This window comes from Strongylocentrotus purpuratus, unplaced genomic scaffold, assembly GCF_000002235.5.
Source record: "Strongylocentrotus purpuratus isolate Spur 01 unplaced genomic scaffold, Spur_5.0 spur5_scaffold_21, whole genome shotgun sequence".
NCBI lineage: Eukaryota > Metazoa > Echinodermata > Echinoidea > Camarodonta > Strongylocentrotidae > Strongylocentrotus > Strongylocentrotus purpuratus.
The window spans coordinates 42,389,561-42,416,649 of record NW_022145607.1 but is presented as its reverse complement, the minus strand read 5'-3'; the positions used below and the strand labels follow the sequence as shown (position 1 = coordinate 42,416,649).

Sequence of the window (27,089 nt, the reverse complement as noted above, 5' to 3'; positions counted from 1 at the left end):
GGAAAGCGGTCCAGATCCAACTCTTTAAAGGCCGCCTGTACTAGTTTGGCCGGGGGGGGGGGGGGGGGATTAGACCACACAGCGTGGTCACTGACAGGTGGCTATCTCATCAACTCAGCTCTCAATTTACATAAGAAAAAGAAGATCATGGGGGACCAACAGGCACCGATAAGGCAATGTTTGCTATATAGAGGGAGCAAGTAGCTACAAGTAGTACAGTGTGGCTTTAAAGTACTTTTGACAGTCTGCATGCATGAGCCCTATCTAAAAACTTCTGAAAATTTGATGTTTAGACTTAGATTTTGGGTGCCCATGTGTCCCTGGCACCTGTTAGTGTCGGGTCCTGATTTAGCTAGGTGTATAGTGTTGAGCCCGAGGTTGGTATTAAAACAGACTGTAGTGTGACTGTTGCCAGAGCATGTGTCATAGAACCAAAGGTGCTCCAAGACATAAGAATTCTTCAGTTCTTCAGCAAAAACAACTTTATGAAGTTATGTATGTATTCGGCAATGAACTTCAGTTTTTTCAGATAGGATTGAAAGTATTTCAAAAGCTAACATGATGATTTTTGCAGATAAAGACTGTTGAACACAAGATATTGTATGCTCAATTCATTGCACACTTGTTCTTCTGTTCTTCCTACCTACATGGGTACCCGGTAGGATGCGACCGTCATTGTTGATCAAACATTTTTTGAGCGTCAAGTAACACCTGGCTGGAATGCTCCCCAGGGAGTGGAGATTATGCATACAGTGTATGCGGGCAAGTATTGAATCCAATGACCAAGTAATAGTTTATCTGTAAAGCGCTTAGAGACATTGTAGATGTATTAAGCGCTATATACATTGTTGTAAAAGCGGAATTATTATTATCATCATTATTACAACGTAAACTGGCATTGAGAAGTATTTATCATACTAATATCTACAGCTGCCAGAACTCTTTTAAATTGTTGCTTTTTACATATGAGAGAATCTGGCCCTTTTTCAAAAATCTTTTTATCATTAACAAGTGTCACAATTCTGTGATGAATTTGATCACAGCCAATCAAATGCAAACATTACAGTAGCTTACAACAATTATTAGCGCTTTGAGAGGGCCTCCGGTCCTGAAAAGCGCTATATAAGAACTAGCTATTATTATTATTATTATTATTATTGTTACTCGTTATTGATTACATAATTTAAGAAAAAACGGGGCCCAGATTTTCCACTGCCTCTAGTTCCCTTTTGATCAATAATGCCATTTAGATCTGTAATGTTGGGAATGTCTTTACAGGTGCATTCAAGCACTGATCGGCCAGTAACAGGCCATTTATTTATTTATAATAAAAAAGAAAAAGTTTTGAAATTTGTGGGTCAAACTGCACATTCTTTTACAATATGGATACACATGTAACATCAGTACTATACAAAGTAGAAGTAAAGTAAAAGTACAGAACTATAAAACACTGCATGGTACATCAATTAATTAAAAATAAAGATTTAATGCTGAACTTGAGCTATAGTTAGTTGCATACAATCTAAGATATTGCTTGTTATTGAATTGAATTGAGTGGATGGGTTGGATATCTTACCTCTATCTTCTCCTGGCCACAGATCATCCATGATGAAACAGACTCACAGACCCCTTCCCTGACCAATGCCTTCTTGACCATCAGCTGACCCTTCTGCCTCCTCTGGGTCACTTCCAGGTCATCTCCAGACCCATCCTCACGGCAATAGCCATTCCCTTTCATCGATGATGCCCATTTGTTCTCCTTACTTCTCTTATTATTGCTATTGTTTGAATTGGACTCATGAGGTTTTGGGCCATGTTGACGAGCGCTAGTCCCAACGGTGCGTTCATCATTATCATCCCATGCAAATCTAACCTTCGACCTCCGCTCCTTGACCCCTCTGCTACTGGGGATTCCGCTGTCATGGAAAGCTTGGCCTACACTCTCTATATACTTGTACTGTTTAGTGGTATGAGTGGAATCATCCTCGTCATGATCATCCTCTTGCCATCTGCCAGATTCAAGAACTTGCTTTTCAAGCTGTCCTACGATTCGTTCACTCCATCTATTGCACGACGCTTCTGCTAAAACTAGTAAAACTTCCAGGACTGACTGGACAAAACTCAACTTAGATTTGTCGTAAAGCTCCTGGACATCTACGACGGACCCTTTCCTTTTCGCTGATCCCTGCCAGAGCTTCATAGAAGCCTGCAGATACAGAGCCTCTGGGTTTCGCTGCTGCTTTTCAGTGTCTGGAGTGGCACACTTGGCGACACCAAAAGCAGCTGCTGAGAAGGTGTGGAGGAGATCAAGTAGACATAGAGAGCCACAGGAGAGGAGTAGACGATGCGCTGAGTTGGGATTCATGATTGCCTCAGACCTGCCGATAAGCATGAGAATGAGATAAAATGATCAAAGAAAATTCCACATCAAAGAAAGTAGAAATTCTGCGAGGAAGTAAAAGAAGAATAAAAGGGGGGGGGGGGGGAACCAAAAAAGGGCAAAAGCTTAATAATTGAATTCTTGTTTTAAAAAGTTATCTAAAAAAGAGAGATTTCCACTGATATTCATTTGTAGTTATTGTCACAAGTGAATAAAATATAAAATGAGTTAATGATTGATTAACCAATTATCATTCAGCTTTTATTCAGCATTAAAATATAGTACAAGACGGAAGGCTGAAGACTTAAACATGTCATTTTACAATATAAATTATGAATTACAAAATAAAACAATAAGTGAATGACTGAATGATAATCGATATGTATCTTGATCTACCTACATATTTGCTATAGTCTTTAGACAGTTAACAGCTTCTTGAAGGCCGTTGACGTCATCCTGTGTTGGACGGAATCTCACCTCTGTCACTTTGCCTTTCTCGTCTGTTTGAATTTTACCTGCCAATAAAATAGGAGAAACAATCAGTGGGTAATACAACAAATCAATATGGAGGCCGTGCTATTGGATTGTTTGACTCATAATATATCTTTCGCCATACGTGCAGGTTCGAGTCCTGTGCAGGGCAGTCAAATATGATTGTCGCTGCATTGTGTTTAAGCCGATACCCCTCCCCTCTGTTCTTGATGCAGGATTGTGTTCAGGGGTGGAGGGGGGGGGGTTGACATTCATATTGGAAATTCACCAGGTGTTTCAGGACAGGCTGCAAGGCTCTTTGAAGATTAAAAGCACCAGAGGAAGAAGAAATAATGCTCTCCTACCATTTGGGAATAATATACCGGTAATCATTTAGTAGCCCTACCAATACCTCCAAAACCAAAACATAACAACCCAAAGCAGAAGAATGGAAGGAATTGTTAAGAGGGAAAGGATCACTAAGGAAGATGTGCTGAAGTGATTCAAGAGATTAAATGAAGTAAAGGAAGTTCAGAAAAAAACAATCAGGGGCCAGTTTCATGAAATCGTCACAAGTCTAAGCTTGTAGACATCCAATTGTAACAAATTGTGAAACAAGTTTCTCTGTATTAAATAATAATGATAAAAGTGGGTGTTTGTACAGCGCTCATGTCTGTCAGATTTGACACTCCTGGCACTCAGCTGTTACCTCGGCTTAAGCATGGCTGCTTTCACTGCGCTCTAGCATTTCAAAGAATGAATTCCTGCCAGATACCTACAAGGGAACCTGTAGGATGTTCAAGGATGGAGGCTTATGATGGTTTCCAGAAAATGGCCCTACTATGAAATGGAAAAACTGGATGAGCCATATTCTCATGAAGGAACAGCATGACACGAGACCTACTGGAAGGGATGGTGGTTGACACAAGGGAAGAGGTAGACCAAAAATAGGGATGGTGTCACTTAAAGGCATCGTTTAACAAATTTATATCTGAGATGCATGGCCCTACGTGTTATCAGTGTCTGTGATATTGTGTACCACTGAAGCCCTAAAAAAATGCGCTTCAAAATGATCATGAAGTGCCTCAAAAAAGTAAGAATCTTTGAGTGACCGGTTTTACCAAACTAATTTTTCCCGATAGACTGTAGTGTCATTAAAACCGTTAGGACAACAAATTCTGAAATTGCTGATTCCAATCACAGATATCTTGATAATCAGAAAAGCGATTGGCTTGTAAAAGTCATGGATTCATGTATGACCTAAAGGTTTATAATTATGACTGCAGCATGAGCTAAATCAAGGATTTAATTTTTTTTAAATCCCTTTAATAGGTGACAAAACATATGATGTAATGAAGACTACAAAGAGAAAGAGATGATAACTAACCATACCATATGGCTCTAAACCAGAACACTTCAGAAGAGACAGAATAGAACAGTTTGGAGATAGCACATGTAAAAATGACATGAAGAAGTCCCACTTTGTGCATTTCAGAATAATCACTGCCAAAGTGATGGAGGTGCTTTATGAATATCTTTTGTTTGCCCTCTTGAAAAGAATAATAATAATAATAATAATAATAATTCTTTTAAAGTCCACTCCAAATTTTATTAAGTTAAACTGAAAATGGAAATTCTTTTTGCCTAATTGATCGTGAGCCCGGCAGCCACTAAGCAGCGCCAGATCGACATTGCTCTATCCCTTATTGTTGAACGCCAAACTGGTATACATCCAGCTGCATACCATAGAATGTAACATTGGTGCATAAATGAATAATTATTACATATCTTTTAGGGAAATGTATCCGGTATTCATCTCTACGGGTTTTGTACAAATGACCTTTAATTTAATTTTTCATCCATGGGCAGATAGTATTTCCCAACTGGATTAATGCCTACACCATCCACTCCACACCTCTCACCTTCAACTAGAATTACATGCACCACAAGATCCATAATCTCCTTGACTCCAGCCTTCATCTTCTTCTCCTCTTCCTCCTCCTCCGTCTTCTTTCGTTCTCCCTGATTCCCATCACCATGCTCCATCTCAAAAGCCTGCTTGGTGAGAGGTATCCAGACATCCTTTGCTCGTCGGCGTGTGGGATCGAGATGGACTTGGGTCCTCTCTTTGAAAGCTCTATCTGCCTGACGGAAGAAGGCCCGGAGTTGCCTGGTGTTGGACCCTCTGAGGAGCGCATCCAAAATGGAGGTGCCTAGTCTTCGAACGTCCCTGTATATCAAGAGAAAGAGGGAGAGGAAGGGAGAAAGAGGGTAGGGGAGAAGAGAAGTGGAGAGATAATTAGAGAGAGAGAGAGAGAGAGAGAGAGAGGGGGAGGGAGAGAGAGAGAGAGGGAGGGAGGGAGAGAGAGAGAGAGAGGTGGGAATAGGGGAGTGGAGAGAAATAAAGAGGGTGAGAGAGAAGAGAGTGGAGAGGAAAAGGGAAAGGGAGCAGAAGGAGAGGGAGAGAAAGAGAGAGAGAGGGAGGGAGGGAGAGAGAGAGAGAGAGAGAGAGGTGGGAATAGGGGAGTGGAGAGAAATAAAGAGGGTGAGGGAGAAGAGAGTGGAGAGGAAAAGGGAAAGGGAGCAGAAGGAGAGGGAAAGAAAGAGAGGGGAGGTAGGGAGGGAGAGAGAGAGAGAGAGAGAGAGAGAGGTGGGAATAGGGGAGTGGAGAGAAATAAAGAGGGTGAGGGAAAAGAGAGTGGAGAGGAAAAGGGAAAGGAGCAGAAGGAGAGAGAGGGAGAGAGAGAGAGAGAGAGAGAGAGAGGGAGGGAGAGAGAGAGAGAGAGAGAGAGAGAGAGAGGTGGGAATAGGGGAGTGGAGAGAAATAAAGAGGGTGAGGGAGAAGAGAGTGGAGAGGAAAAGGGAAAGGGAGCAGAAGGAGAGGGAGAGAAAGAGAGAGAGAGGGAGGGAGGGAGAGAGAGAGAGAGAGAGAGAGAGGTGGGAATAGGGGAGTGGAGAGAAATAAAGAGGGTGAGGGAAAAGAGAGTGGAGAGGAAAAGGGAAAGGGAGCAGAAGGAGAGAGAGGGAGAGAGAGAGAGAGAGAGAGAGAGAGAGGGAGGGGAGAGAGAGAGAGAGAGAGAGAGAGAGAGAGAGAGGTGGGAATAGGGGAGTGGAGAGAAATAAAGAGGGTGAGGGAGAAGAGAGTGGAGAGGAAAAGGGAAAGGGAGCAGAAGGAGAGGGATAGAAAGAGAGAGAGAGGGAGGGAGAGAGAGAGAGAGAGAGAGAGAGAGGTGGGAATAGGGGAGTGGAGAGAAATAAAGAGGGTGAGGGAGAAGAGAGTGGAGAGGAAAAGGGAAAGGGAGCAGAAGGAGAGGGAGAGAAAGAGAGGGAGAGGGAGGGAGGGAGAGAGAGAGAGAGAGAGAGAGGTGGGAATAGGGGAGTGGAGAGAAATAAAGAGGGTGAGGGAGAAGAGAGTGGAGAGGAAAAGGGAAAGGGAGCAGAAGGAGAGGGATAGAAAGAGAGAGGGAGGGAGGGAGGGAGAGAGAGAGAGAGAGAGAGGTGGGAATAGGGGAGTGGAGAGAAATAAAGAGGGTGAGGGAGAAGAGAGTGGAGAGGAAAAGGGAAAGGGAGCAGAAGGAGAGAGAGAGAGAGAGAGAGAGAGAGAGAGAGAGAGAGAGAGGGAGGGAGAGAGAGAGAGAGAGAGGTGGGAATAGGGGAGTGGAGAGAAATAAAGAGGGTGAGGGAGAAGAGAGTGGAGAGGAAAAGGGAAAGGGAGCAGAAGGAGAGGGAGAGAAAGAGAGAGAGAGGGAGGGAGGGAGAGAGAGAGAGAGAGAGAGAGAGAGAGAGGTGGGAATAGGGGAGTGGAGAGAAATAAAGAGGGTGAGGGAAAAGAGAGTGGAGAGGAAAAGGGAAAGGGAGCAGAAGGAGAGAGAGGGAGAGAGAGAGAGAGAGAGAGAGGGAGGGAGAGAGAGAGAGAGAGAGAGGTGGGAATAGGGGAGTGGAGAGAAATAAAGAGGGTGAGGGAGAAGAGAGTGGAGAGGAAAAGAGAAAGGGAGCAGAAGGAGAGGGAGAGAAAGAGAGAGAGAGGGAGGGAGGGAGGGAGAGAGAGAGAGAGAGAGAGAGAGGTGGGAATAGGGGAGTGGAGAGAAATAAAGAGGGTGAGGGAGAAGAGAGTGGAGAGGAAAAGGGAAAGGGAGCAGAAGGAGAGGGATAGAAAGAGAGAGGGAGGGAGGGAGGGAGAGAGAGAGAGAGAGAGAGAGAGGTGGGAATAGGGGAGTGGAGAGAAATAAAGAGGGTGAGGGAGAAGAGAGTGGAGAGGAAAAGGGAAAGGGAGCAGAAGGAGAGAGAGGGAGAGAGAGAGAGAGAGAGAGAGAGGGAGGGAGAGAGAGAGAGAGAGAGGTGGGAATAGGGGAGTGGAGAGAAATAAAGAGGGTGAGGGAGAAGAGAGTGGAGAGGAAAAGGGAAAGGGAGCAGAAGGAGAGGGATAGAAAGAGAGAGAGAGGGAGGGAGGGAGAGAGAGAGAGAGAGAGGGAGGGAGAGAGAGAGAGAGAGAGGTGGGAATAGGGGAGTGGAGAGAAATAAAGAGGGTGAGGGAGAAGAGAGTGGAGAGGAAAAGGGAAAGGGAGCAGAAGGAGAGGGATAGAAAGAGAGAGGGAGGGAGGGAGAGAGAGAGAGAGAGGTGGGAATAGGGGAGTGGAGAGAAATAAAGAGGGTGAGGGAGAAGAGAGTGGAGAGGAAAAGGGAAAGGGAGCAGAAGGAGAGGGATAGAAAGAGAGAGAGAGGGAGGGAGGGAGAGAGAGAGAGAGAGAGAGAGAGAGAGGGAGAGAGAGAGAGAGAGGTGGGAATAGGGGAGTGGAGAGAAATAAAGAGGGTGAGGGAGAAGAGAGTGGAGAGGAAAAGGGAAAGGGAGCAGAAGGAGAGGGATAGAAAGAGAGAGAGAGGGAGGGAGGGAGAGAGAGAGAGAGAGAGAGAGGTGGGAATAGGGGAGTGGAGAGAAATAAAGAGGGTGAGGGAAAAGAGAGTGGAGAGGAAAAGGGAAAGGGAGCAGAAGGAGAGAGAGGGAGAGAAGGGGAGTGGAGAGGCCAAGAGCAAGATAAAAAGGGGAGAAAGGGAGCAGAGAAGGATAGCAAGGGGAGAACGAGACAGATTGAATGAAAGCTAGTACCGTCAAACCTACTGTAGTGACCACCTGTCTACAAGACCACATATTTTGTTTCCCTTCAAAATGGTTTCTCATTGAAACATGTACTATCGGCACCTGTCTATGAAGACCACTTTTCTTGTCTCCCTTGGTTGGTCTTTATAGACAGATTTCACTGTGTTAAGCCCCATCGAGAACGTACTACCGGTATATATGCATTTACCAGCAACATACCCTAATGATGTGGTTCTTCATCTGTATGATAACATTATGATTTCAACAACTATACAGTTTGCGTTCAGGAGGCATCTTTTCATGCCACTTCATCTCACTTCACTATCTACATGACGTATATATCTAAAATATTTGTTTTAAACCTGGGGAAGCCTGCTCTCCCCAATGACCCTGTTATAATCAATATCCCAGGGATTCCCAGGTACATGTACATGTATACACCTGGATGGAGACTTGCACATGTGGATTAATGTCTGACCAAAGTGCATTACTGCCAGGCGGGGATTTAAACGCTCAAGCCCTGAACTGAGAGTCAGGTGAATGAACCACTATATTATGACACTTTTTTGTAGGTAAATAATATTAATAATATTAATAATAGTAATAATGGACATTTATATAGTGCACATATCCAAGGTGCCCAAGGTGCTCCAAGATCACCCCAGCTCTGTTAGGCTATGATTTCTGTGCTCACAGCATTCAAGGAATTCCTTTCTACCGATACCCATTCAACACCTGGGTGGAGAGTTGCAAGTAACAGAGTAGCATAAATAGAATAAGGATAGACCGTAGAGCTTACCTGCAGTTGGTTGATTTTAAGACTTGAAGACAGGTCGTTAGAAGCATGGTATCTTTGATCAGAGCTCGCGTCCCAGCCTCGTACACGCACAGCTCTTGACAGAAGTCCATAGCTTTGGACTGAACACAGCTACAAAGAAAAGAAGTACAGTCAAACCTGCTTTAGTTTTGCTTTCCTTGAAAACGGTTTCTCATTAAAACATGTACTTAAGGAACCTGTCTACAAAGACCACCTCTCTACAACAAGCACATTTTATGTTTCCCTTTGGTGGTCTCTGTAGACAGTTTTGACTGTACTTAATTGTATGGGAACACAGGGTTATTATTTAGACCATATTTTCTTCACCAAAGCATAGCTGAAAAAAATATCCAAAAAATTTCCAAAATACCACTTTCAGAGTATTGTGTCCTTCCAAAGTTGGAAACTAGATACAGGAAAGTATTCTTCTCAGGAAATTATAATAAGTCGAATTTGACCATCCTGACCAGATGCACTTTTATTGAGCTCTAACTGAACAAACAAAATCACATACCATGTGACTTGTTGGTGGTTTTGTGTTACCAGGGGGTGTTTCACAAAGATCCCAAGTCGAACCTAACTATAAGTTGGACTTTAATATTATGGAGAGCCATATGTAGCCTTAAAATAAAATATATTCAAAAGCGAAAATTCCAGTATTTTAGACTTTTTATAAATTCCACATCAAGAACATTAAATCTCCCATGATACGAATGATTTGAATAAACATTTTATGCCTTTTAAAATAACTTTTACAAAATATTTTCATAGATGCTAACAGCTTTCCATAATTGTTAAATCCAACTTAGAGATAAGTTCAACTTAGGATCATTGTGAAACACCCCCTGGTCATATATGAAAAAATATGATGATACAACAGCAATAACTAGACAGTATAACAGGGGAGTGTTTCACATAGACTAAGATTGACTTTAAGTTGGACTTACATATGACAGGCCATTTTATGCCACTGGTTGCTCTCACCATTGGTCTCTCAATTATGATCTTTAGATAAAAAAAATTTCCTTCAATAATGAACTATCAAAAAGCTCAATTATATAGATGTGTGACCATGATTTGTACGTCCCTTGAGAGACCATTGCCAGTAAACAGTGGCACGAGCGGCCTGCCATAGTTAAGTCCAACTTAAAGTCAACCTTAGTCTTTGTTTAACACCCCCAGGTATGCATTGAGCTAGGGGGTGTTTCACAAAGATCCAAGTCAAACTTAACTCCAAGCTGGACTCAAATATTATGGAGAGCCATTTGTTGCCTTAAAATAAAATATATTCAAAAGTGAAAAATTCAAGAATTTGAGACTTTTTATTAATAAATTCCACATCAAGAACATGAAATCTCCTTGATAGTAGTTAATATGAATGATTTGAATCAACATTTTATGCTTTTTAAAATAACTTTTACAAAATATTTTCCATAGATGCTAACGGCTTTCCATAATTTTAAGTTCAACTTTAAGGACACTGATTTTCCGCGATCACGGATAACGGACGGAATTCACGGAAATGCCATTCCGAACGGAAAGTCGCGGAAAACCCTTTTCACCTCAAGACTTTTAATTTTTCAAGAAGAAAATCGTAAAACTTACACTATTTTTGTGATTTGTTATGCAGTGAAAAAATATCGGGCCTAAAATCATGGTTAATAACTCTGAATATTTAGTGATATACGTCAGATTCTTAGGAGATCGGGCGCTGCCATTTTGTTTTGCTGGACCAATAGAGATCGTGACACAAAACACGGTACAAATAGCAGCGAATCGATCCGATTATGCCAGCTAGGCACACACATGCCAGCAGCGGGCGTTAAGTGCAACGAGATTTTACACACGCTTCAAAAAAGGGGCTGGTATGTACGCCTAAAATCAATCGATCACTGACATGACAGCCAAGACTGAAATGTTTTCGTCGACGTCGGTACTACTCTGTTTCTGTATCGTTCCGTCAGGAATATGTCTTGTTCTGACACATTCCGCTAACTTTAGTCTGCTTGTCTAAGTTTGAATTTGAAGTTGGTTAATCTAAACATTGATAATTTTTCGTATATTTTCATTAGTATTTTGCATTAAGTTTATCCAGTCCCGTCTGTATGTTTCTGAGTGGTTATCAGTGGCAAAACAGAATTTCACAGAATTCCAAATTTTCTGAAATGGAAAAGGCAATTTTTTGAAATGGAAAATCAGTGTCCCTACAACTTAGAGATAAGTTCAACTTAGGATCTTTGTGAAACACCCCCGGGTATGCATTGAGCTAATGACAGAAGTTCATTGTTCAGGTCTGAACTCAGTCAACGTGACATGACCACAGGACTACTACCATTACTTCATGTACTACACGGGTGGCCAACCTTTTAGAGCTCGCGGGCCACAGCTAACGATTGGGATAACTTGGCGGGTCATAGGTAGTCTTCTCCCCCCCCCAAAAAAAAAAAAACACTCATGTAATACGTGTACACACCTTCAATTTTGCAAAAAACAAACAAGGAAACAACAAAATCAGTGAAGAAAAGAAACGGCGGGAGAAAAGGGCTGCAAGTTTCAAGACAAGTATGGCATTTCAAACATATTTCTCGATTCACAACATTAATTTGTATATGTACAAACTGAAATTAACTCGGCGAGTGATGTTCATGCCCAGGGGGATACTCAGAGTTGGCTTGGACGGGTGTGTGCCGCTCAAGCCTCGTAACCCCTACCCATTATTAGGGGTCATTTTTCTCGAAGAAAAGACCCATTTCCAGAATTTTCGGGTCTTTTGGGGGTGTTTGCATGGCAAACACCCGAAATTATTATCACTTCTTCAATGCTCCGCGGGCCGCGGGTTGGCCACCCGTGATGTACTACTACTATTACTACATTTTCCCTAATTACTCCTACAACCTGCATTACTAAAGTAGATGCAGAGTTTGATGAGGGTTAAAGGTTCTTACCCTGGTCCATCTCTCAGTGCCACTGCAACTAGGGATGTGAATAGGTACTTACCATGGTCCATCTCTCAGTGCCACTGCAACTAGGAATGTGAATAGGTTCTTACCATGGTCCATCTCTCAGTGCCACTGCAACTAGGGATGTGAACTTGTAGTTGAGCACTCCTCCTGCAGTGTGGTCATTATGACGGATGAGGTTAGTCAACAACTCTGTGATGGGTTCCTGCATGGTGGGAGGAGCACACAGTCAAAAAAAGGCCATTAACTCATATCCTGCCATAAGGCTGCATGCACGCTACCGTTATAGTGCTTTGTACATGCGACCGTGTTATTGATTGGCTGCTTAACTCTTTGCCCGCCACGTACACAATCCCCCCTGTGCCACATTGTTTTTAGGGTGCCACCTTAGGAGGGGTTCTGCATGGACTATGCTTATTCAACTCGCAATAACTTTTGATTGGTGTACTGTAATGAAAAACTTTGTGTAGCAATATTGTATAGAAATTAATAGTCTTGCCAATGGTATCATTTTTGTAATGTATATTATCATAAATTTTGAGATAATCAACTATACATTTTGTATCCAAGTTTTCGTTTAGAAGGGTATTCTATACCTCTTATATCTAATACTTTGTTATGGAGGTTTATGTCCTGAGTTAGTTCATTGAAAAGATGTATTCATGAGCTTTCACTACATACCAAATTCATGTGTTGAAGGTCACAGTGAGCCTGGTAATTTAGGATTGAATAAAGAGTAAGCCGACAATGAACTAATCTCCTATTGAAATTGACCCTGGGTACTTTTGAATAGACTTCCTGTCTCTTGATTGTACTTTGATGACCTTTATTGTGTCTGTAGGTAAGATGGTGTAACATTCTATTATTACTTGCAAGGCTGTGCAAGCTATTAGAATTGAAAGAAATTAATAGAAGAACTTATTGATTTTCTACACTAATAAGGCAAGCCATGAACATAATGTATGCTTGAAACATGTACTAAGTTATGAATTGTAGAAAGCTGATGTATAATAAATAAGAATAAAATATATTCGTCTACATATGTAGTCTCATATTGACATGTTCATTATAACAAGAGGTAGACAGAGAGAGGGAGAGAGAAAGAAAGAGAATAAGAACGAAGAGACAGGCAGATTGGGAAAGAAATAAGAAGAGACAGGGAGAGATAGAGAGAGAGAGAGAAAGAAAGAGATATAAGCAGATACAGAAAATGAGAGTGAGAAGATAGAGATAGAGGGGGAGGGGAAGAAGAAAGAGACAGGCAGATAGGGATATAAATAAGAAGAGACACGGAGAGAGAAAGACAGATAGGCAGACAGAGAAAGACAGAGGCAGGTTGAGATAATGAGAGTGAGAACAAGATAGAGAGAGGCAGAGAGAGGGGAGGAAGAAAGAGACAGGCAGATAGGGAGAGCTCATCCTCTGCTGAAACCATCGACACATCATCCCTAATTTCCTCTTCAAACTCGCTGTCTGAATCGTGATTGATGTCCACGCCATTATCATGTTCTGTGGGATTACGCAAAAGTGTACGTGTGGGACCAGGCTCATCTTCCTCGTCAGAGTCAGTCTCGCTCTCCTCTGAATCAGAGTCGGCTGTTGGAACAGGGTCCATCACAAGTTCTCGTACCTGATCAGCAGTGAAGAAGTCCCGTCTCCTCCTAATAGGGGCCATCCTAGCTCATCAGAATATTTGCAAAAGCAGTTTCAAAAACTCAATTTTTCTCGGAAAATGTCAATGTAAACAATGTCTGCGAAAGCGGTGCAATGAAGTGTGATGTGTATACAATGCGAAGCACGCGTTACTATTGTGTGTGTGTGCGTACAATAGAATTAAATGCGTTCCGTGTGTATTGTGAATGAAATGTGACTTGAGTCGAAGTTGGCAGCCCGCTGTATGTTCCGCTAGCCGAACGAAGCGGGCAAAGAGTTAATTCATTCGAGCGAGCCACGGCTTAGCTGCTTTATGCAATATGCATGCATGCTCGCATTTTTAATAGCAGTAATTGTTCATTGTACTGTGCTGAGTGCTTCGCACGCCCTATTGATCGCACCAACAGATTATCTCAAAATAAACTTGGCACAAGGGGGATTTGTGGGTTGGCACAATGGGGATTAGCCCTGTGGCACTAGGCTGTATTCATTATGGCAGGATATATTCAAATCAATGCATATGTCTTCATAAAGTGCTTTGTTGCAATAGATTTCAGTCACGTGTTACCAATATGTGTTTGCCAAAAGTTAGACTGAAAATTGTATTATTGAAATCAATAATTTTAGCGTTTCGAAAGTTGCATTACTTCTTAGAGAGCTAGACACATGTACCGAAGTCTGATAACACTCAAGCCACCAATTGTGACTCATCCACTATATTCAGAAAGAAACAAACCTGGGGGGTGTTTCACAAAGATTCTAAGTCGAACTTAACTCTAAGTTGGACTTAAATATTATGGAGAGCCATTTGTAGCCTTATAATGAAATATATTCAAAAGCAAAATTTCAATTATTCTAGACTTTTTTTCATAAATTTCACATCAAGTCCATGAAGTCTCCCATGATAATAGAAAATATGAACGATTTGAATCAACATTTTATGCCTTTTACAATATTTTGTCAAGGATGCTAACGGCTTTCCATAATATTATTGTTAAGTCCAACTTAAGGATAAATTCAAATTAGGATCTTTGTGAAACACCCCCCAGGTGTGGTATTCTGTCAATGATGTTATCATTTATGTTTAACTTTAATAGTAACATGATGTTCATTGTCATAACATTTCAAAATTAGGACAATTCATTACTTAATGTCTCATAAAGCTGGCAGCATTCAAGTAAAGTTAAAAGATACATCTGCGCAAACACCAATAGTAGGTGTTAGTTCTGCACTATTTCACTTTGTTATGACAATTAACATAAAACATAACATTGTTTACAGAACATGGTTCCAGCTCATACACACTTTGAAGTTTGAAAGTTGAATTTTCTTTGTTCAACACTACTATTATACTGTACTCCTTGGCTTATCCGCATCAGAGCAAAACTCTCACAGACTTTGCAATCAGAAAAAGATAAATGAAAAACGTTGAAATCTTACCCTGAGGCTTGCCTGCTTCCTGAAGGCCGCCTCAATGTCATCCATGCCATGATCCAACATCATGATACCTAGCTGAAGGTGATTGGCTAGCCTGCTCAGTAGACAGGCAGCTGCCTGCTGTGATTGGACAGATATTGTTGCTGGGCTGTGCCCCTCACTTGACAGCAGACCAATCAGGACAGTCAGACCTGTGACAATCATCTCCTCCAGCCAAAGGTCCTTCAAATCATTATGGCTTGTGATCTGAATGTAAGAACAAAGGAATCAATCATCGTCCTCCCTCGAAGCAGTTAACTGGTTGAAAATGAATCATATATGTCTCGAGTAACAATGAAAACTGATCTTAACATTTCCACTTAAAGCCCCACTGCACTAGTTTTGCCAGGAGGGATTAGACTTCCCTGTATGTTCAATATCTCATCAAATTAGAACTCAATTAACATAAGAAAAAGAGGATCATGGGGGACCAATGGTCACCGATTACTATTAGGCATGGTTTGCTATATAGAGGGCGCAAGTAGCTATCAGTAGTGCAGTGGGGCTTTAAAATATAAGTTTCTGGAATCTGAAACTCCAAAGGTTTTGAAACATGAATCTCACATTTGTCAGAGTCAGACCATTGCTGTAATGGCTGGTCCATCATGCCTCATGAAGATCAATTTCTACAAGTACCGTAGCTTCACCAACTGGTAGCTGATTTGGCTTTTCAGTGACTGGAAGGCATTAGGCACCATGCCGCGTTGGATATTGAAATTTAATGTATAAACAGGCATTTTACCCATACAGACAATCATGTAGAGTAAAGCTAATGATACCTCTTCCAGGAACTGGCATCCAGCTGCAATGACGGAGCCGTCTCCTTCCCCATGGAACAGCATCAGCACCCTGCCTAAGGCACCAGACTCTAGCAGCAGACTCGCCAGTTGAGACACCTGTCCTGCTTGTTTAAGGGTCAACAAAGCTGCTTCTCTGACGCATACAACACGGCTGGTCACCAGACGAAGCAGCTAAAGAGAAGAATTATTAAAAAACATGAAATAAGAAATCTGGTCATAATCTTTACCACATGCCTATTATAGAAGGTATCTGATACACGAAGGTAAGTGGCCAGGGGGGTGTGAGACTAAGATTGACTTTATGTTTGACTTAACTACGGCAGGCTGTTCATGCCACTGGTTGCTCTCACTATTGGTCCCTCAATTATGATTTTTTAGATAATATTTTCCCCTCAAATAATGAACCATCAACAAATGTAAATTCTGTGGATTCGAGACCACAATTTATACGTCCCTTAAGAAACAAATGCCAGGAATGGTTAGAGGAACTAGTGGCATGAACGGCCTGTCATAGTTCAGTCAAACTTAAAGTCAATCTTAGTCTTTGTGAAACACCCCCCAGTCCCACTGGCTTGAGGATCAGCCAGGATGCTTCTCAAACACAGGCCATATGGATGGTCACCAGAAAAAGGGGGTGGAAAGAAAAATGTGGTGAATACATGAAATTAGAGGGATGGTCACAAATCCTACTAAACGCACCAGTAGGCACCTGACTCCAGTAACAGACTGGTGTGTTTAGACACCCATCCTCCTTGCTTGAGGATCAGCAAGGATGCATCCATGATGCATGCAGCATGGCTGGTAACAAGACCAAACAGCTAGAAATTGGAGTCGTTGAAAATGGATGGTAAATGGGTAAAAAAAAAAAAATCTGGAGATGGATTATAGGTCATTCAGGTTGCTAGCAAATGGAATAGTTTCAGCATTTCAAAGGAAATCAAGAGTTTTCATAATGATTAAAAAATATAAAAAATAAAAAATTATGTTGTAGTCATTTGGTCAAGCCGCAAGTAGAAGTTTGATAGATAACAAGGGATCCCCCTCCCCCCTGAAAAAAAATAAAAAATAAAACTAACAAGATGCAAGATACATACATGATCTAAGTTTGGCAGGAATCCATCAATCTGTTCTAATGATAATGCGATCGAGAGCTATTTTTGCATACATAATGAGCCCTGTGACCTTTGACCTTTAATCTTGTGACCCCAAAATCTAATCAATTCATCGGCTTTGCAAGATACATACATGACCAAAGTTTGGCAGGAATCCATTAATCGGTTCTTCAGATAACGCGATCACGAGAACAGGACTTACGGACGTACGGACAGACAACCCAAAAACATAATGCCTCCGGCTACTTCGTAACGGAGGCATAAAAATAAGAGCACAAATAGGTATTTCAAATGAATGTTTTGGTTATATGAAATTACAACTTTAAGCAAAATAAATTATCCTGAGCAAGAATCCAACGTCAGAACAGAAAGTGGAGACAGTGAATGGTTCTCCATTGGCCAAGGTGTTAGCCAAGGTTGTATCCTGTCACCATACCTGTTCTATAGGTATAGTGAATGCATTATGAGAAGAGCTCTAGATGATTCTGATGGTCAGCTACCAATTGCAGGACAAAAGCTAACTAATCTCGGGTATACCGATGACAAACCTCTGATTGCAAGATCAGCAAAGGGTACTTCATCAAGTGCCTTGACAAATACAGGAAAGACAAGGAATTATCTAAAACCACATAAATTTGCATCATGGAGGGGGGGGGGGCTACATACAGTATAGACTGAAAAGGAGAGAAATCCCTGCAGAATTAGATTTTCTCAGAAAATAAGGTAAAACATAAATATTCACCTGATGCAGTTGGACTTCTGTCACATCTTTATCGATGGTCACACTTGTTGCGAGGTTTCTGAGAATGGTTCCAGACCTCTGCTGCTCACCCTTGGTCTCATGAATTATCAGGAGCTTGATCAAATTGGTAATGTCATATCCTCTCCCATCCTGATCGTCACTCTCCTCATCTTCACTCTCGCTCCCATCACTGGAAGACAGGGAGGCCGACGACGACCGTTTAACACCACCATGTGTGCTATGCTTGAGATTTCCACAGCTACATTTGAAATGAAGAGGGCGCAGTTCAAGCTCATTTGGTTTTGTCTGGCTGCGACGAGGCTCAGTTGACATCAGTTTACGAAAGACATCAGATTTGCCCAAACTGTCCACCAATTAATCAAAAAAGAATAAGTTATCATGGCTGTGAAATATTGACTTAGACCTGTAGCAGTCAACAAGACCTGCTACTGTCAAACCAGAAACTTGTTGCGTCCATGAAACTTATTTAGATTTTGTGAGGAGTCCAAATTTGCTATTATTGAACCGCTGTGAAAGATTTAGGGTATATAAAGTATTGAATTCCAGTACAAATAAATACTTGTATCAGTGCATGTATGGTATATGTAGAGATAGAGTTCAATCATGTCCAAAATGAATGAAATTGTGTTTTGGAGGTGTCACAAGATTTGATTGAATAAATCTATTTATTGTAAATATTTTGTTCATGGTCAGCAATATGCAAAAGAGGCTGTCGATCAGCTCCAATTTGCGAAAGTTTCTTGTTTTTACAATATTTTATTCCATAAGCTAGAAACCCTTACATGTACATCGTATAAGTTTCAGGATTTACTGGTTCATATTTCAACCTGATTGGTTGGAGCTCCATTTTTTTTTACTCAACAGCCCCCCCCCCCCCCTTTTTGAGCAACAACTACAATTTTTTTCTTCTTTTAAGCCTATTATTTTTAGCCAGGGGAGGGGTCTCCGGGCCCCCTGGATCCGCCCCTGCATGTGCATGTACATGTAGGTATAGTGCTGGGTCTTAGATTTAAGTCGGGCCTGAGTACAGGTGCAGATCTGTGTGAAATTTATTTTGAAATACCTGTTAATCAAACCTGGGTATCAGCGTGACGTTCAGGTACCATTTTGATTCACGCCTAATTAAAATTCAAGAATTTATTAGCGTAAGAAACATTACTGAGCAATTATCACTAGAACATATGCAGCATGATGCTTTGGACCGCCTTTCTGTTAAGGTACATGTAAGTTTATTTTTGAATTGAATTACTTTGAGATAGTGTTTCTATATACCTTGCAGCTGCTTGAATAGGCTGGTAAACAGGAACACGAAGACTCTTCCCTGTGGCTGCTAGATCGTCTGCTTTCAAATGCCCTTTGACCCCCTGCTTCCTGTTTGTAGCTGAAGCAGTTTCACCACTTTTCCTTCTTGATGCAGGCACTCTGTTTATTGAGACAGCTGTGACCTTAGACCTTCTTATCGAGTCACGAGTCACACATTTGGTTGTTGGTAGGTCGGAGTTGAAAGACTTGCCATACATATTGACTTGTTCCACATGACTAAATGCATCTGTTGAACAACAACAACAAAGGAAAAAAAGACTATGATAAAGATCTTGACTCAAAGAAGGGACTGGCAATGGATCTAAGGGGCAAGTGTTACTGAAGCAACATTCTGTGACACTAGTTCCGTGCACGTGCTTTTTTTAAAATCACAATAATCGCTATTGTCATTAAGGCAAACTGAAGTCTCCAGTCTAATCAACAAGTTACCAGCAACTTCTTGGTCTAATTAGCGCCCTAGAGGTCGTTTCATGAAACCAAGAAGTTGCTGGTAACTTCTTGATGAAACTAACTCCATGTCTCAGAGTCCATGAGACCTACAGAGATGACAGGAAACGGAAAACCTGTTTCACAGAACCATAAAAGCACAAATTGATGATTTCGATACTATGGGCTGACAAAATATATAGTCTTTATCACGATCCATCAGATTTTGTTCCCAATTACCAAAAGAGATAATGGGGTTTAATTTCACTCACACTATTTGAAAAAGTTAAAATCATAAAGATCGAGTGGTAGCAATAATGATACAAACATCCATGTGCATTCTGTTCAATTCAATTCAATAAGGGTTTATTCATATGACGTTCTGGCAGCCGAAATTTCATGTTTTTCCTTCTTTCTTGTGATTGAGATAATAGAATGCAAAATGATATTCTACTTCACAAGTTATGAAATCCGATCAAGAACACAAATAAATAGAAAAACAATGAAAGACTTGTGAAATTTGATGTACAAAAGGCATGGAGAGTTGTCCACAAATGATGTCATCAAATTGAATATCGCCCTCTAGTGACTAGTCATTTTAAAAAGCTTTAACTTCCTTACTCCTTGCCCGATTTTGTTCAATTTTTCACTGATTTTATTCAAATATCTTAAACTTTACAATAAAAGTAACTTAGTATGAAGGTTTTGGTTCCCTTTAATAAAGAACATATCTAGATTAGGTGTATATTTGGTATCTTTTTCCTGTATTTTTTTCCAGCATTACATAATTACAGACATAGACAAACACACACACACACACACACATAAATAGTACACACAAGAGCAACCATACTCACCACCATTGTTATTATGTTTTAAATTGGACAATCCCTATGAACAAGTGAGTGGAAAAATATATTTCCCGGTATTTCCCGGTAAAAAGCGGTAAATACCGCTTATTTCCCGGCGTCCGGGAAATAAGCCTCCGAAGCAGGAAATATGCCAACACTGTTTTCTTCACATATACTGTATTTGCCGGCGTAAAGGCTGCAGTATTTTTGGAAGAGAAAAAATCAAAAAGTCGGGGTGTGGCCTATGCGACGAGAGAGTAAAAAAAAAAAAAAAAAAAGGAAGTCAAAACTCAAAACCAGCACAAATTTGCACATATGGGACTATTTTACGAACGGTACAATAACTATACATTTCCACACATCTTACCGACAATTTTATCTTGCATTGTTGACTTAAAGATGAAAATAAACTTCCAAAAACAACATCTGCCAATAGATCTTGATCTAAGTTCGTGCCAATGCATTGCAAAAGTAAAAGAAGGGCCCGTTTAACGGAGCTGCCGCGAAGCATCCAGCACGCGAAGTCGCTATTTTGAATCCATTTCAATACACAAGTGAGAGGCGCAATGTATACATCACAAAAAACTACATCAGCTAGCATCAGTGCGGGATGGCCGAGCGGTCTAAGACGGTGACTTTAGTCAAATCAACATTTCTACGCAAGAGATCAAAACCCGACTTTGACAAAAAGTTTTTTGTTTGTTTTAAATGTCAAAATCGAGGGTGTGGCCTATACGGCGCTGTGGCCTTATCGCCGGCAAATACGGTATCCTTCTTCAGTCTTCAGTCTACCCGAAGGTAGTTTGCAAGGTTTGACAGGTGCAGAAAATGGGTGATTACGGCCACACATACAGTAGCATTAACAGCATTACCGTACTATCCTGGCTGTGTATAAAGTTGGGCAACACTGTTCTGCAGTACATTCATGCAACATTTTGTAAAACCTGCTGTAAAGGAGCCCGTTTTCGGCCACTTAAGACAAAATCCTATTTTTAGGACCCTTTACTTCCTATTTACATGTATTATCATTTTTTGTTCAAATCATGAAGCAAATATTATTATTATTTAAACAAAACAAGAATCCCAGAAAAAAATCACGAATTGCCATGACAATATTCATTTCAATTTTCACTGCTTCGGAGTCAGTTTTCAGCATAGCGTACCAGTTTTCGACCGCATGTACAAAGTCAATAGGAAGCGCGCGCACGCGCCGTGCGTTTCCGCGCTGATCTATAGCACTAGCTGGCGGAGCAGATATCCCACGCCGGAGCTCCCCAGAGCTCGCCAGGCCGAAAACTAGTACTGTGGTGATCGGATATTGGAATCTGAATTAGACAGAGATATCGTGTGTGCGTTGCGGTGTGCGGCTGCATTGATTTAATACATGCGATGAGATACTTTTGAGCTTGCGACTAGCACAAAATCGGGCTCTAAATCTGAAAAATACTTGAAATAAAGCTCATTTTATGGTACCCATATTTCTTACAGACACGCATAAGATACTCAATTTTTCAGATTCGGGTAGTGGGACCGCCGATTACATCGCTAAAATGTGATATTTTAGGATATATTTTTCATTGCAAATGTGGTTCTTTAGTGACACTGGCACGGTATGGTATGTGTGGGATATGTGTTATGCTATTATGCGATGTATTTTAGAGTGATTTTACCTTGCATCCAACCAATCGGCCGAAAACTGGAGCTGGCCGATTACCGGCTCCTTTACTCTATGATACTTTCAAAGGTTTGATAAACAATTATATGAATCAATGTTGATTACTAATAAGTAACAAATGAAATTTACAAGTTTTGTTGATGACAATTTCCTTGGATTTGCAGATATACTGTAGAGCCTACTTTTGCCGATTAGGCCAACTAATTTTCTGATGTTTTTTTCAAAATGAGGGGAGACCTCAACACCTGATATCATCGCATGTTGTTTATCGTTGCTGTTGAGCGGATGGCCATGGCCCATGGGTACCAATTAAGGCTAGGTTATTTCAATATCATATTAGGAAAGCCAATACCAGGGGCCTCGGGCGAAAGGCTTTGATGCCTACGATTTGTGCGCTCCCCTTGTCGAAGTCAGATTTTTGCCAGATCTAAACAAAGTAGAATTTTAACCAAAACAAATATTAACGGTCTGGTGCGGGCGCACGCATCTGTTAAGTTTAGCGACTGTACTCTTAGTTAACGGTCGCTAACTGAACACATGCGCGCGCCCGAACCCAACCGTTGGTACGTACGGTATGCAATTGTATTGTGTTGCAGTTTGCCGTGAATCCCATGACTCAAGAAAGTGCATAAAAGTCTTTGTTTTTAGGAAAAATACTCTGAAAAAATAAGAAATTTGACACGAAACAGGTAACAAACTTTTAAACCATGACCTTTATTTTGGACATTTGATGAATATTTAGGCCTAGTCTAGATCTACTTCATTTTGGGTAGATCTATGTACTTCTCCACACCAGAGTCACCACGGGTCAAAGTGTGGGTAGACTTCTGAACTAGCGTCGCGCCGTTTAGTTACTGAAAAGGCTTTTGACGAGTACCAGCATAGACGTGACATAGACGTTTTAACTTACTAAATCTAGATCTAGGTCTGACAAATTTGTAGACTCTTTCTCTACAGTAGACCTTTTATGTCTTAGAAGAACTAAGAAGGCTAGATCTAGATCTAGATCTAGTCTAGATCTAATTAAGAACTTTAGCTTTTACACCAATTTTAGTAGACAGAAATAACCATCTGATTTGGGTCATTTCTTTAATAAAACTGACATTTGTTGACATTCCCCAATCTGATTTGGGTCATTTCTTTAATAAAACTGACATTTGTTGACATTCCCCAATACAGATGGCAACCCAGAGATCTCGAACCATGGGGGGTAGCTAGAGCCAACAATGTACATCTTTTCGTTCAAAACATTTTCTCCCCGATTTTCTTTATTTAGATCTAATTTTCTGATTTCTAAATCAGATGTTAATAAGGTCGGTAACTCGGTATGTCATTTGTCCTAATTACATTTATCAAAATTTGATAACTTAATATTAAATGTATAATTTACAGACTTACTTATATGAATTATCCAATTTGTATCTCAGAACTGTGAAACAGTACGTTCATGCACTCGATCACGTAGGGCTATATGACCCGGCGGCCAAAATATTTCCGGGTCAACCTACCAAAACATAGCCAAATGGCCAATCAGAGCACTCGTTTCGTAGGAGTTCATTGGTCAAGCCGGGCTGACTTGTACGTAGCTACGGTAGCTATTGGACGTTCGAAAAGAAAAAATGAATATTCATCAACTAAAACCAAGACGGATAATGTTGACGACGAGACTTTCTAGGATTAATCATTAATTTAGGATCTAGACCTAAATGAGTTATATGAGCAAGCTATCGTAAGTCAAATAGATCTATATGTTATTTATAATTTTTATTATAATTGCAGCAGTTATGAGGATGTAAAGAGTGAAAATCTCGTTGCATATCTCATTCATCGCGGTCCGGTCGAACCGAACCATTTGTTCTGTACAGTCCCGTACAGTCCCGATAGGCCATACTTCAGTCTCTATAATCGTAGGTCTAGTGGAGCCAGACGTAGTCTCAGGGGAACAACCGGGGGCCGTTTCTCGAAACCAACTCCATGACAGTCATATCTTTGTCGGCGACCTACGGTAACGGAGATGTCATGAACCGGATAAGCCGTTTCACAAAGCCATGACAGACATGATATCGATATATCGCGATACTAGCAGCTCAAGAACATATAGTCTTTGTCACGATCCATTTGATTTATCAAGAATAACCCAAAACAAGTTTTGGGGCTAAAATTGTTCAAAAAGAAATATAGACCCTATACATATAAATTCTCCTAAAATAAATAATAAATAGTGTCATTATCATATTTACATCATCAAACAATTTGCATATTTCTGTAAAGATTCTTAAATTGAAGAAAAACCGGTGTGTTTTTTTCGACAGTCGAATCAAAAGTTAGTTGAAGGATACCGTAATGTGATAGTTTATCAATACATACTTTTTTGTTTATTGTGACGAGGAATTTTAGGCAAAATGTCTTTTCTCAGCCAGTTTTTGTTCTAGAGTCTCATAAATACTCGTTAAATAATTGATTTGATATTGAAAATATAATTTGGAAGAAGTAATTAGAGAGGGAATAATAATGCACATAGGCCCCAAAGGTATGACGGTATCCTAAGAAAAGACTATAGATCGACTATGGAAAACGGTGTGTAACATTCTTACCTCTCTTATTTATATGTTATAGTTTAATGATTTGTGATTTAATGTTTATATTCAGCTTTTTAAAGTTTCTGTATAATTTGTATTCTCACTTTTGTACATTTGCATTTCGCATCCCAGAGAATTACGTACCGAACTCGTCTATATTTTTCTCAAAATGATAGTGAAACTAATCGTCCATTTCGCGGCCCATGGAATGGCAACAAACTGACTTGTGATGGCGCTTTACAGCAATTAAAAAGATATGACAGGTTCGGAGCAGTGACAACTCGCTTGTCGCAGAAGTTGTCGCTCATCTTGGCAAAGACGGCTTCGTGAAACACTTACTGACTTAGCTGACAAGTTGCGTGACAGTGGCGAGATGTCGTTGATCTTGTAGTTATGACGGTTTAGAGAAACGGCCCCCTGAGTCCTGACGATTAGAGAGACTGAAGTTTTCGGTCTAGACCTATAATATTACCGTTGGCAACGGCGTTGGACTCCCTTATCATATTTCATGTATAATTTCCCCAAGCTCTTGAGAATGCGGGGGGGGGGGGGGGCATAGTTAAAGATGGAATTAATATCAGCGTTCCTAGCAACGACCAACACGCTGATGGACGTCCCACACCAACCGTACACTGACCTCTACCGCGCGCCGCCGCGCCGGGGACCATCCCGATCATGGGGAGCAGTACGTGAGCCCAAGCCCTCGGTCGACGCGACGGTCGGTGCACTCGATGGTTAGCTACCTCCAAGCTCCACACAAGCCTTACGGTTTCATATTGGGACATTTCACAACTTAAATTTTTAGAATGTCAAAACTGCTAAGATAAGCCATGAATTATGTCTTTCCTTCATTTTGGAAATTACAAATAAGATCTAGATCTAGAGTCTAGATTTAATTAAATAATTACTTACCAAACTTAGGCTTTTCGTACGGCGTACGCGAAGCGGTTATTTACAGTGTTGACGAAGACAAGAATATAAAGGAAAAGTGAAGAAAAAAAATAATTAGGCATAGGCCCTACATGTATCTTCAGAAAATTCACGTAGATCTAGGCCTAGAATCTATACCAGGCCTATTAAAGCTAAGCAGCTCTTTTGATCAAATGAGACAAAAATCGGACATTAAACATACAATTATGTTCCGTCGATAAATTGTCGATCATGAAAACTACTAATATGAAAAAGTGTAAGTCTTTATACACGACTCTCAACTTTGCTGATATACCATCAGATAGAGTCCAATTCACTTCAGGCTCCTTCTCAAGTTCTTAAGTTCGGATTGTGCATGCACCCTTCCACAAAAGTAACGCTTTTGCCTAATAATTTTTAGTTTCCAACCCTCAACAGCAGTGGCAGATCCAGGGGAGGGGGGAGGGCGGGACCCCCTCCCCTGCCCCTGGGAAAAAAAGACGTGTCGAAAACACGTAAATTTTACCCTTTTTGGAGATGGGGGGGGGGGGGTTACGTGATCGAGCACTATTTTTTTGTACCCGGAAATTTGAAAATCGTGCCGGCCGTTATTTCGCCCAACTACCCCCCCCCCCCCCCTCCTTGAGCAAAAAAATAAGAAAATTTCTAGTCACAATTATTTTTTTCCTTTTTGTGGGGGGGGGGGGCAGGGGCCGCTACCCCCTCCCCCCCCCCCCCCCCCTGTATCCGCGCCTGCCTCACTTTGTCTCGTATGAGTTTGAACAACATGGTATTATACTCACTGCAAATCTCCTTTGTACTATCCAAGATCAATTGAGGTAGAGTCGGATAACAGAGTTCTGCAGTCGAGCATACAACATCATTATATCGAAGGGAATAATTCATATTTATTTCATTTCCAACAGAAAGGCATTAATTAGGCCAGCATTTTTTGTCATACACATAATTCATTTTTGGGGGTAACTATACAAATACACTTTGCACATAATAAAAATAGTACACTGTCGCTCATATAGTTGGAATATTTTTGTTTTACCCCAATTTATGGAATTATTTAAAAAATAATTTAAAAATACTAGATCTAGATAAGAGTATACATTCTCAGATTTTGTTGCTAAAGCATGTGTATGCTACTATGCTTATCAACTAGGGGACTGTTACGAGGCCATTGCTTTGTCAATGAACCATGGGGGGGGGGGCACTCTTTTTTTGTGGTCTCGAAATTTGACATTTTGTTCCGTTGGGGGGGGGGGGAGGTAAGGTCATCTTTTTTAGGTTAGCCATGGCAGAGGCGGCCCTCCGGGGGGGGGGGCAGGGGGGCACAGTGCCCCCCCCCCCACTTTTTCAGATACCCCAAAAATGCCCCTTTTTACATAGGAAAAATGCCCCTTTTATTTTGTAAGAAGTGCCCCTTTTACATAGGAAAGGTGCCCCTTTTACTTTGACAAGTGCCCCTATTACTTAGTAAAAGTGCCCCTTTCCCCTTTTCACCTCTGACGAGTGCCCTTTTATTTTTTGACACGTGCCCCTTTTCCTTCGACATGTTCCCATTTTCCTTTGCAATAAATGTTCATTTTTCATTCTCATGAATCTTGAAATCATCTTGAATAAGTGCCCTTTTTAATCTCTAGTAAGTGCCTCTTTTCAGGTACGAGAAGTGCCCCTTTTCACTTTTAATAAGTGCCCCCTTCACCTCTGATGATTGCCCTATTCAAAACTGAGAGGTGCTCTTTTTACTTTGACAACTTCCCCTTTTTTCCTTTGTAAGAAGTGCCCCT

The 27,089-nt window shown here is 41.0% G+C and overlaps 1 protein-coding gene across 1 annotated transcript in view; it reads right to left on the bottom strand.

Moving 5' to 3' along the window:
* LOC100890987 overlaps window positions 1-20,152 on the bottom strand; it is a 31,475-nt gene extending 11,323 nt beyond the window's left edge. The window contains exons 1-10 of the mRNA XM_030994861.1: window positions 20,134-20,152; window positions 18,800-19,076; window positions 17,507-17,870; window positions 15,632-15,823; window positions 14,817-15,059; window positions 11,813-11,928; window positions 8,746-8,874; window positions 4,774-5,081; window positions 2,781-2,895; window positions 1,577-2,378 (exon numbers count right to left, since the gene is read on the bottom strand). Coding sequence (XP_030850721.1) covers window positions 1,577-2,378; window positions 2,781-2,895; window positions 4,774-5,081; window positions 8,746-8,874; window positions 11,813-11,928; window positions 14,817-15,059; window positions 15,632-15,823; window positions 17,507-17,870; window positions 18,800-19,047 — 2,517 coding nt within the window. The 5' untranslated portion in view covers window positions 19,048-19,076; window positions 20,134-20,152. The remainder of the gene's footprint in view (window positions 1-1,576; window positions 2,379-2,780; window positions 2,896-4,773; window positions 5,082-8,745; window positions 8,875-11,812; window positions 11,929-14,816; window positions 15,060-15,631; window positions 15,824-17,506; window positions 17,871-18,799; window positions 19,077-20,133) is intronic.
* Between the last annotated feature and the right edge of the window lie 6,937 nt (window positions 20,153-27,089).